The following is a 12,144-nucleotide window of genomic DNA, read 5'->3' on the forward strand; positions in this document are numbered from 1 at the left end:
CTAATGTTTACCCAAATGTGCTATTTGATGGTAAATGGGTTTGATTTAGGTTGACCTATCATAAACAAGGAAATAAAAGTCAATCTTGATAATCAGTACAGTTTTCCATTCATGAACCACTGTGTCTTTATCTTGCAGTAGAGCTTTATAAATTGGGCGGTGATTTGATGAGAGGATGGACAAACTGACTTTGAACGCATCACTACTTCACGCCACTCGACTGAGGGACACGTTTGAATTCAGGGTGCTGTCAAAGACAAAACGTTCAACAGGGACTGGATCTGAAATTTCATGATGATATCAGCCGCCCTCCGACTGTGGAACAGGTTCACCAGGAGGAGAGGATCAGTCCGACCACGGGTGAGTTTGATTTCCAGACTGCATCACGTTGCAAAGCGCATTAATCCTCAGTAGGAGCGTCTGATTGCAGCGACCTCATTAAATTAGTTTTACTTTATTTGATTTTTTAGGGACATTGCACATTTAACAGTATTACTGTAGGCCTAAATGTGTCAGTGTCACCCAAGAGGCTGGTTTTTACCTGTTGTCCCTTAATAACAGCTGGTTTTAAATGATTAAGCCAAGTGTTTGTCTCTTCTCTGTTGTTGAGCTTCCTCTTTGGAGCAGCGATCACGTGTCAGAAAAACTAATGAGGTCGTCATAGTTTTTAGATATTTCAACATTATGTTAAGTTTTATTTTAGTAATGATGGCAGGTCCAGTCTCCCTCTGCATCACTTATTGGATCCTAGAGCTGGTTCTTTCCTTCCTGGCCGCTGGACCTAAGTGTGTCCTGTTTTCAGTCTGTTTTCCTGTATTCCAGTTACTGAAGATTATTTATATTTAAGCTCTTATGTCTGACATTTCCTTTGCCAATGGTTTTAGTTACATTAAAACTGTTAGTTGTAGTTATTATGGAGGTCATTGGTGGGTTTGGTGGTTTTGTTCACTTCTGTTATTTCTAGGCTCTAATGTATGAGAGTCTGCTGTTCGGTGATTTATGTTTCTTGTAGTATCTTTAATGAATATTCATAATATTACTCCTCCTTTATTATGTAGTTTTAATGGATAGTTTCCTACTTATTTTATTTCACTGTATTTTTATATTCTCTTTCATTCTCAAGGTTTCCTTTCGTGAAGTAGTAAACATTAAAGCTTTGTCTGTAATTGACAAGACATTTAAGTAAAGCTTTAAGTTGTATTTTATTTATATTGTCTTTTGCTTTAGTAGAGTGTAAGAGGGATAGGAGTGCAGTGCATAAACCTCTAAAAAATGTTGAATGCACATTTTTTAGTTCAGTGGTACGAAAGTCATACACACTGGTCTGCAGAGGTGTTGAGCAAAAGTGTTGTGGTCGGATGACTCATCTCTTACCATATTCTGAATAAGTGGGTCAGTGCATACACCAAGAAAATGGCACAGGCCTGAATGTTGTAAGCCTGTGCAGAAAAAGTATACTGTACTCTTATAGAAGCTCTTAATTCTAAAAACTACCAAGTTACATGTATCAGCCTAAAAACTGTTAGAAAGCTGCAGTATTTATAAGACTCTGAGTCTCGACAGAACCACAGTTAGAAGCACAATGGTGAAAACGCAGAACAATACTAAACCTTTTCAGTGTAGATTATTGAAATTACTCATCCAGGAAGTTACAAAAACTCATAGACAATTTTCAAGAGATGCAGGCATCTCACCTGAGTGAAGGCCAGTTGGTCATAATGAGTCATGACTGAACTACTGGATAGAAATAGCATCAGTGGGAGGATGAGTGAAAACCACTGCTTATCTATTAGGACATTATGGTTTGTCTGCCACAACACACATAGATAAACCTCAAATCTTTTAGGAGTTTGTTTGACTGATATGATTTATTCTTCCAGGCAAACACAATGATGGCTAAGACATTGTCTGACTCCAGTTCAGAAAGCAAAGGTAAGGCAAAGAAGACGTAACATGTACAACTACTGCTGCGCTCAAAACACTTTCACATGTCTCATAAATTATATTATGTAAAAATAGAAATAAACACTATGATAATACAAAAGAATTCAACCTTGAGAATTGGAGGTGTATTGCTTAATAATGTCTGTTATTAACTACATAAATACTTTTTCTGTATTTTCAATACATATGCTCCTCAGTGAAACAGTGTGTGGATGTAAAGCAACCTTCACTAATCCAGAGAGTGAGTAATGTCTCGTAAATAAAATGTAGATTGAAAATGTTGAAATTATCAAAATAAAATGATGATTTTTTAAAATCGGGATACTACTGATAAAAATATATAGCACTTTACATTTTGACCTTATTTGTTCATCTGTTGGACCTTGTTTTGATCTGTATTTCTAATTGATGAGTAACTTCGATTAGATGTGAACAGAAAAATGTGACCAATCTTTTATTTTTATTATTTTGCACCATCACCAACATTTTTCTTTAACTCTATTAGGTAGAAATGTTGACGTCTGTTATAGAGCTACTTTTGGAAACACTGGAAGAGTTGAACGACCAAGAGCTCAAAAATTTCAGGAAGTGCCTGCATCACATCCAATCAAACAAACATCATTCAAACATCCAAAGCAGGATGGAGCTGCAAGATACTGTGTTTTTAATAGTGCAGATTTGTGGCAAAGAGTCTATGGAGACGACCAAGGAGATTTTAGATGAGATGAAGAGGAATAATATGCTGCGAAAGCTGTCAGTAAAAACCTCAGAATCCAAAAGTAAGAAAACAAATAACTTAACATATGTCACAAATACATCACCTTTTACATAATTAACATGACATGACAATTAACAAGACTTATACTGTAAACATTTGAAATATTAGAGGAGAGCAGAGAAAAATGTGGATGATTTTTGACTGAAATTCTTTAAATGTACATCTTTCTTGCCTTGTGTCATTCACTATTTATTATTTCTCCTCAGAAAAGCCCTTTGTGGATAAGGACCTCTCCACAACGATTCACAAAGTGAGCAACGTCACATCTGTCCGAACACTGCTTCAATTCAATGACATGCATGTTTAAAAACTATCAACATTAGTTGTCATGAATGCTGATGAATTAAACACAGGTCATGTTTTCTATAATAACAATTATAATCTAGCTGCTGTACTCTACACTGTTTTTGAGATTAAAGGACAGACAGAAAAGTTAATCATTGTCTGCTCTAAAAAACAAAACCAAATGCATCAGTAAAACAAATTTAAACATCCAATGAATAAAATACTAGTAAACTAGTACTAGTAATAATACCAGTGCTATTAAATATAATTTACTTAGTGCAGAAGTAACATTTTTCTGTGAACATTTGTATGTTTTCTAGGTGGCAGCAATGGTGGCTGTTAAAGAGCTGCTTTTGGAAACGCTGAGTGGTTTGACTCACAAGGAGCTGAAGACATTCAAGTGGTTCCTGCAGTTCACTCTCTTCCAGAAGTGTCTCCCATTACTCCCGTGGAGACAGCTGGAGTGGGCAGACATGGCTGAAATAGTAGACGTGATGATGGAGACACATGGTCTGCGAATTGTGGAGGTGACCACAGAGATTCTCACGGATATGAAGATGACTGATCTGGTGCAGTGGCTGTCAGAGACCAGCTCAGGGTTCGAAGGTAGGATGAAGAATTAACTCACATAAATCTGTAATAAATAAATATACACAGATGATAAATCATTTAAGTTAAAATGACACCTACTAAATCAAGTGGATAATTGAACCATTTAAACTGACCTTTATATATTTAATCAAGGTTGGCACAAGCATCCACTTCAGAACTCAAACCTATAACAACAAAGAAATGTAATAAAGACAAACATAGTGTTATTTATTATGCAATTATAATTTGGATTAAATATGTTGCAGATTCAGAATTATTTACTGAAGCATTTGGTGTGAAAACTACAGTGGAAGGTAGGTTCCTTATGAAATGGAAGACACTAACATATAATAAAATAAATTATTACTTGAACTTAATAGAGCTCTTTGTATTTTTATTACTTTCATACTAGGTATTAATCAGGTGAAATTGGTGTACTATAATATTTCCTTTCTCCTCAGAGAAGAATGAATGCTGCTCTGAATCGATCCAGAAAGTGGGTAATGTAACGTCTGTCTGGGAACACATCAGGAAAGTCTGAAGCATTTAATTTCATAAAAAAGAAACCTAATGAACCTGTTAACAGAAATAAAATAATTGTAAAAGAACATGCAAAGATTTAGAGACTTATCTATATATACAGTTTGCTCATGAACACTTCTCCTTTGAATTTTCTAGGTAGAAACAATGATGTCTGTCATAGAGCTGCTTTTGGAAACTCTGGCAGCTTTAAACAACACGGAGCTCAACTACTTCAAGCTGCTTATATGTGAACTTTACCCTCACAGTTCACACTCAGGAATAATGTCAATGCTCTCAATGACAGAGCTGCAGGACACGGTGTTCTTAATGGTGCAGGTTTATGGCCAACAGTCAGTGGAGATGACTAGGGAGGTTTTAGAGGAGATGAAGAGGACTGATCTGCTGCCGATGTTGTCTGACAACAGCAAAAGTAAGACGATAATAAATCTAAACTAGTTGGTGTGTGACGTATGTAACTTACAAGCTATGTATTTGGCTTTTTACTGTTTATCATAATGGAGGTCATCAACTGGTGAACTAAATACATATTTTAATGGCCAGAATTGTTAAGGAAGTTTGAGTGTAATGTTGTATAGTATCAATTTTAGGCAACAGTATTTTATACAGATGTCAGATGAATCACTCATCCATTTTCTACCACTTTATCTCTTCAGAGAAACACCACTCTGCACTGATCCACAAAGTGAGTAATGTCACATTTGTTCAACTTTTTACTAAAAAAACGTTTTTATTCAACAGATGCAGGTAAAAACTTCTTCATCTTGACTATTTGAAGTTTGGGAATTACTTGTATTCACATGGATATTTTCCTAAGCTGACTATATTCAAGCCGAGCTATTCAGAGCATTTTTAACCAGCAAGTGGTATTGCTAGTATTAAAAGACAAAGCAAAACAAATGAAACATAAGAAGAATTATGAAACAAATCTGCTTTAGGTTTTAAAGTCAGTGATCTGTCTGATCTGTGAGTCTGTCTGTCCCAGTGGATTTAACATTGTTCTCATGAATGTATTGCTCTTTTCAGGTGGCAACAATGGCAGCTGTTCATCAGCTGATTTTGGAAACCCTGAATGATTTGAGTTTTGAGGAGCACAAAGATTTCAAGGAGCTGCTAAAGTCCACTGTCTCCCAGAAACGTCCCCCAAACTTTTGGTATTTGAAGAAAACAGTGGGCAACAAAGAAATTGTGGCTTTTATAGTTCAGACCTTTGGCATGGAGTCTGTGGAAGTGATGAAGAAAGTTTTAATGGACATAAACAGAACTGATCTGGAAGAGAGGTTGTCAGGGACCAGCTCAGAACCTAAAGGTAGGAAGAATTGCCACAGGACAAAATATGTCTCTACGGATCAGAGTTTTGTATTTGTTTAGGGCTTCTTCAGATTGAGACGGTGTGTTCGATTCTGCAATAATTTTATTTTATTTTATTTTATTTTATTAATAGTCTGTGTATTTTATTCTCAGAAAAACACTGTCTGCATAAACCTGGACCTGCACTGTTTGAGAGAGTGAGTCTGATTTTACACAGGACAGATTCATTCAGCAGACTGTGATTGGTATATTGCCGCAATCCTGTCTTATATCGCTCCATAATCTTGCACCCACATGTCTAAACACTGACACTATTGAAATGCAAAAAAACATCTTTGAATTTCTTTAACAGATTCTTTTGGAAACACTGAAACATTTGAATCACATGGAGTTTGTGGCATTCAAGTGGTTTCTACAGTTCACTTACTTCCACAAGGGTCAGCCACTAATCCCGTGGCAAAGACTCGAGATGGCAAAAAGGGGACGAACAGTGTATTTGATTATGAAGAGACATGCCGAGCAGTCTGTCGAGGTGACCATGGAAGTTCTCAGGGTCCTGAAGAGAGCTGATCTTCTAAAGAGGCTGTCAGAGACCAGCTCAGGATTCAAAGGTAAGATAAAGGAGAATAATCACATTAATATACACTAATAAATAAATATGGCCTAAGTTCAATTAACACCTCTCAAACATGGTTTCCAAAAAAACAAAACAGAACAGCACAAACTCCAAAATATTAGTTGTTTATTTTAAAAGGAAAGAGTGTGTTTCCTACACTGAAAAGTATTTTATTAAAAATAAAAATTTAAATGTGATATTAGACAAACTTGGCTTCAGTCACGTGACTGTTCTGAATTCTAACCTGTAAAGAAAATGTGGTATGACGGGCTGATGAATCTGTTGATTTTGGTCTTTTTTATAAACATTGTGTTTTTTATATTTGTTCACTAATGCACAGAGTTAGTTCACACTGTAACCTCACAGCAAGCAGTACCACGTGGAGCTAATTTCATCGAGTCATTAGTTGTGTGTGTTAATGTTGTCCTCATAATTTGACATTAATTTCATTAATTGGTTTATGGTTATGCACATTAAATTTATTATAAAATTATAGTTAGTATTAAATCTGTTGCAGGTTTAGAATTGTCAGCTGAAACACTTGGTGTCAAAACTACAGAAGAAGGTATGTTCTTTATTCAAATTAAGACAGATCACTAATAGGAGAAATAAAATATTACTTGAACCTGAAGTGAAAATGACTCCAAGCTCTCTGTAGTTTTATGATATTTTATACTTTAGCACAGAGCTTAATAGGAAATGTGACATGTTGACAAGTGTTTATGAGGTGAAAAGTGATTTTTACCATGTTACTGTGTAGTAATTTACTTTGAAATAATAATATTTACTTTCTCCTCAGAAAAAGACAAATTCTTCTTTTCATCGACCCAGAAAGTTGAGTAACATGATATCCGTCACATCTGAGTTTCATTCAACATGAACACATACAACTAAGAGACATCACCTTCTTCACATTTATAAAAAAAAAATATATATATATATATTTAGTTTGTCCTGTGTACACAAAGAAAGTCTTAAACAGTAAATTAATAAAATAAAATAAAAAGAAGCCTTTAATTATACAGTTTATAACAACTAACTGTGAAGTAGGCTCAGTGTAATTAGTTAAAAATTATTGAGCTTGTGGGATATGGGTGATGCAATCATATTACAATTTCTACAAGACAGTGATAAGAAAAACTGAAATCTAAAAACTGTATCATCCCAGTTAAGAAATTTCCTTTATGTCTTATCTGTGTATTCTTTGAATTTACTAGGTAGAAATGATGGTGTCCGTTATAGAGCAGCTTTTGGAAACACTGGCTTGTTTGAGCAACACAGAGCTGAACTACTTCAAGCAGCTTATTCATCAAACGTCCCCTCACAGTTCACACTCAGACATCCAAGGGGAAATGCTGTTAGAAGCAGAGCTGCAGCCCACAGTGTTCTCGATGCTGCAGATTTATGGCCAACAGTCTGTGGAGAAGACAAAGACGGTTTTAAAGATAATGAAGAGGGCGGATCTGGTGGAGAGTTTGTCTGACAGCAAGTCTAAACCCAAAAGTAAGACAACACACACAAAAACATTCTTAACATTATAAAACTGGTTCTTAACATGTGTCATATAGGTGGACTTTGGACAAATCCCCTATGCATTCCTTTTACCACTTTTCTCTTTAGAGAAACTCTCTGTAGATGAACGCCACTCTGCACTGATCCACAAAGTGAGTAATGTCACATTTGTCTCACTTAATCTACAACAACACAGCTTTCATTCCACAAATAATTGATCTTTTCAGGTGGCAACAATGGCAGCAGTTTACCAGCTGATTTTGGAAACCCTGAATGATTTGAGACACAAGGAACTCAAAGAATTCAAGAGGTTGCTGCAGCTGACTGTGTCTCAAAAGAGCCTGTCAGACAGCTCCTGTTATTTGAGACAAACAGGAGACGGCACAGAAATTGTGGCTTCGATAGTGCAGAGCTTTGGCCAAAAGTCTGTGGAAGTGACGAAGCAGGTTTTAATGGACATGAACAGAGCTGATCTGGTGCAGAGGTTGTCAGAGACCAATCCAGAAACTAAAGGTAGGACCAAGAAGTAAACAATGGTCCCAATATGAATCTCATAAATAAAACACCTTTTACAAATAATTATAAAAAAAACATGCATTAGTTATTTTCTATTTTCTTTCTTCTCAGAGAAACACTCGTCCCTGTTGATTCAGAAAGTGAGTTATGTAACAGCACAGATTTCATTTAACATGCTGATGATTTATCTTTAGTGCAAAAGGAGACTTTTCCATTTGTTTACTAAAATGTCTTTTGCTACAGAACTCCAGTGACTGGACCGAACTTGAACCTGAAGTGAGCTGTACAGATAAGTCTTCGACTTACAGGTAAATACCCTAAATACTGCAGCACAGCTAAGCAGAAATATAGGGAAACTAACTCGATTGAAAGAAAACTAAACTATGCTTCATACCTTTGCTGCTTTTGCACCTATTTTATATGATAACAGTCTTCGTAAAACTATTTGCACCAAATAAAAAGGTAAATGCTGGCAAGATTTGAATCTTGATTAGAAGCAAAATTCCTCACTTATAGAAAAAATTGGAATAGACTGTGATGTATAAAGTCATGTGGTTACAAGTGGCAACCAACGCCAGCACAATTTTTTCTTAATGGTTCTTAATGAGTGTGAGAAGATCCTAAATCAGAGAGGATCCTTGTGAAGTTATGGACATCATCTCATTGGTTTTCTCTTCTCTGACTTAGCCTAAACTCGGAGGCAGGAAACTTTGAATGCAGTATCTCTGGCTTACGCTGGATCTGTAAGGACAAGGTCACCTTCAAATACCAGTTTTGTTCTTGGGAGGATCCTATGGAGAGGATGGAAAGTATTCAGTACATGCCTGCAGGTTCACTAATAGACATCACAGTCATTGCTGGGAAGTTAGATGAAGTGTACCTGCCACACTGGATCTGCATTGGTAAGTGGGATAGTATTTTTAAATGTGAATGTCTCTTTTAGCTTCATAATGACTCATGTGTGCTTGTATCTTGCAGATGACAACCCAAAGATATTAGACAAGTTCGCTGTCCTACACATAGATGAGTGTGGAGATGTTGTTGAGAAAGCGTCTGAGGTCACACCTTCTCATGTCAAGTTATCTGAACCGATCTTCTCTCCTCGAGCAGTCCTGATGAGAGCCGGCTTTCCTGTGAAAATAAACTGTAAAGTGTTAATATATAAGGCCAACACAGCTTTCCTTACACTCCATGTTTATCTGATGCCATGTGACCCTGGTCTAGAACAGGTGACTGTACAACTTACTGTCACCAGCACAAACCATAAGATTCAGAATGACACCACAAATAATTGATATATACACAATACAAAGAAACAACACTGGCTACTGAAACCTTGTGCTCTTTTTGTGCTAAGACCTTTTGTGTTTTTTAACAGGCAATGGAAAAGAGGGAACTGTCTTATGGCTACAGAGTAATCAGAAAACCACATCCAGAGCAGTCTCTGAAAATGTATGATCGTTTCATCCTGAAGGCAGATTTGGACGGTGCAGAGATTTATCCAAATGTATTAAATTTAAAAGTTATTTCTCTGAAAATACCATTAATCTACTTATCATGACAGTATAAAAATCACTTTATAAAAATTTTATATCAGTATAAAATCACTTGTGCTTCATTATTAATTGAAGGACATATCAGATGAACTCTCACTTTTCTTTCTTTCCTTTTTATTAATTGCTTTGGCAGAATTTAAAGCTCAGGTATGAAAGCAGAAATCCAAATTTCTTTGAAATGTTCATTGAAAATCCAGACAAAAACTTCAAGCTCAGCCTCACACAAAAGGACGATCCTCAACCAGTGTGGACCTGTGTGATTCGAAAAGGTTGGTTTTAAATAATACTACAACATAACTAATTTATTTCTTTGTTCATTCCTGTTAGAGCAGACAGATGCTGTTAGATAAAATTAGTTAATCACCTGCATCTTTTTCCTCCTTATCTTCGCATTTTCGCTCAGATGAATATCAAAGTACTGGTCATAGACAAGGTAAGACATTTCAAAGTCAAATTTAGCCATTTGAGCCATTTATTAATACAAATAAATTTTTGGTTTAATATAAAATAGCTAAAGAATCACCTCTGACTGACTTTATTTCAATTAGAAAATATTTATCATCAGAATAAAATGATAATAGATTCAAGATTGCATGTCTTGCATGCTTTGTTGTTCATTTTGGAACATTTTAGTCCACAGCTTCCTGTTTAGATTGTAAATTTTAAGATGCCAAGCTAGCTACATACAGTGTCACAGAGTCACTTTATATTTTCTTTTACCTCAGAGAAAAAGTCTGTGGATGAACATCAGCCTGAACCAATTAAGAAAGTGAGTAATTTACACAGTACAAGTTTCATTTAATTAGATGTTAAAAATAACTCAATATTTTGTATTGTGATGCAAACAAGATCATAATTTAAACTGACTTTTGCACAACTGCATTGAAGAGAACTCTTAATATTATCATAATATGGTCAAATAATATCGCTGTGTTTATTCACTTTCAATTCACCAGGTCAAAACTATCACAAAAGTTAGAGAGGACATTTTGAAAATGCTAGAACAGTTGAAAGATGAGGAGCTCAAAGAATTCAAGTGGCACCTGAAGAACAGTGACATCGGAGAACACCTCCCGTGCATCCCAAGCAGCCGACTGGAGAAGACGGACATGTGGGACCTGGTGGATCTGATGTTACAGACCTACAACCAACAGTCTGTGGAGGTGACCAAGAGGGTTTTCAAGAAAATAAAAAGAAATGATCTGGTGCAGATGTTGTTAAACAGTAGCTCAGGAACCCAAGGTGAGTCATGTTCCCACCAAGCTGAACTGTAACTTACACACAGTCTCACAAAGCCACAGGAACAAAACCCACTTTTTAACTTTTAGATTTAACATTTTTAAATTTTGTTTTCATTTAGAAACAACTGAAGTTGTTAAAAGTTTGAATATGATCAAATACCACTGTGTTTTAATTTCTCAGCAGAGAAACACATAGTGGATTAACAGAATCCTGCACTGATCCAGAACTGAGCAAACACATCTTCAGAGACACGACACACCTTTTGTTCAGTGACTGTTAACCTGCAATTAGCTCCCAGTCATCAGGACCCGAGGCAAATTATGAGGCACCTTTGGTAAAAGCACTTTGAAAATGCAGCAATTTATCTTGAAGAAAAATATTGAAACAAAAATGTCATCATGGTAAATCTGTCATGAAGCTGAGGTCTTCAGCAGGAATGTTTAATTCAATATTGTTGCTGTACTGTTATGTCCCACATTAATGTAAATGTGAAAATGTCATTTTTGATCATTCACACACAGTGTTTTTGAAATTCTAAGATTTTTGTATTTGCATTTTAAATCATGCAAACAGTCATGATTCACTTGAAGAAACAGATGAGGTAGGAAAGTCCAGCACATGTGTGAAAAACTCACAAACACACAGGGTCAAGTTTGTGATGCTGAAGAACATCATAAATTTATGTGATGAGTCTGTAACAGAATCTTAAAATGTTTGTGTTTTTATGGAGTAATTTCATATTTACTGTTGTTTCTTGATGGTGTTTTTCCCCCGTTTGTTTGTTTCTCGTGTTTTTTTTTTTTTTACTGCTTATTTTTAATTTCTCTGTTTTTTTTTACATTTTTTACTACATAATGCACTTAACCTTGACTAAATGGATATTGAACAAGTCTATATGAGTCTTTATTGACCTTTATCTGAAGTTGAGTTTCAGATAACAACACACAACAATGTTCAGTGCACTACAGTGGACTGCTATTCAAAAGCTGATGGGTTAGTAGAGCAATGGACAAAAATTCTCTGTCTCTTTATAGAAAATCCTAGAAACTCTGCAGTTCATCAGTCAACATTTTAAAATGTCAGAATATGTTAAAATGGGAGAAAACGTCAGATTAGCATTATTTTATTTTATAGCTTTCACGCAGTAAATCATTTCCTTCCTCAAAGAAGAAAATCTTTCTCTTAAAGACCATTTCCTGTCATCCTTTTGGCCATTTGAAACAAAACGAACAAACAAAACAAACTAAAAGTTT

At 35.6% G+C, this 12,144-nt stretch overlaps 1 protein-coding gene across 3 annotated transcripts; it reads left to right on the top strand.

Moving 5' to 3' along the window:
* Nucleotides 1–204: 204 nt before the first annotated feature.
* On the top strand, nucleotides 205–12,143 carry LOC113169502. Of its 3 annotated transcripts, none has more exons than XM_026370952.1 (28): nucleotides 205–360; nucleotides 1,881–1,932; nucleotides 2,142–2,185; nucleotides 2,450–2,723; nucleotides 2,929–2,972; nucleotides 3,328–3,613; nucleotides 3,865–3,912; nucleotides 4,060–4,094; nucleotides 4,277–4,550; nucleotides 4,795–4,823; nucleotides 5,165–5,447; nucleotides 5,603–5,646; nucleotides 5,802–6,060; nucleotides 6,583–6,630; nucleotides 6,865–6,899; nucleotides 7,283–7,568; nucleotides 7,686–7,729; nucleotides 7,805–8,090; nucleotides 8,205–8,233; nucleotides 8,337–8,401; nucleotides 8,781–8,995; nucleotides 9,072–9,322; nucleotides 9,472–9,600; nucleotides 9,783–9,918; nucleotides 10,053–10,082; nucleotides 10,375–10,418; nucleotides 10,606–10,891; nucleotides 11,072–12,143. In XM_026370952.1, the coding sequence occupies exons 1-28, from the start codon at nucleotides 292–294 to the stop codon at nucleotides 11,092–11,094; spliced, it is 3,648 nt and encodes a 1,215-aa protein (XP_026226737.1). In that variant the 5' UTR covers nucleotides 205–291; the 3' UTR covers nucleotides 11,095–12,143. The 3 variants fall into 3 exon arrangements, with proteins under 3 accessions (XP_026226737.1, XP_026226738.1, XP_026226740.1); XM_026370953.1 differs by having other exon boundaries at nucleotides 11,075–12,143; XM_026370955.1 differs by lacking the exons at nucleotides 10,053–10,082; nucleotides 10,375–10,418; nucleotides 10,606–10,891; nucleotides 11,072–12,143 and having other exon boundaries at nucleotides 9,072–9,239.
* Nucleotide 12,144: the final 1 nt, after the last annotated feature.

This window comes from Anabas testudineus, chromosome 16 (assembly GCF_900324465.2).
Source record: "Anabas testudineus chromosome 16, fAnaTes1.2, whole genome shotgun sequence".
Lineage (NCBI taxonomy): Eukaryota > Metazoa > Chordata > Actinopteri > Anabantiformes > Anabantidae > Anabas > Anabas testudineus.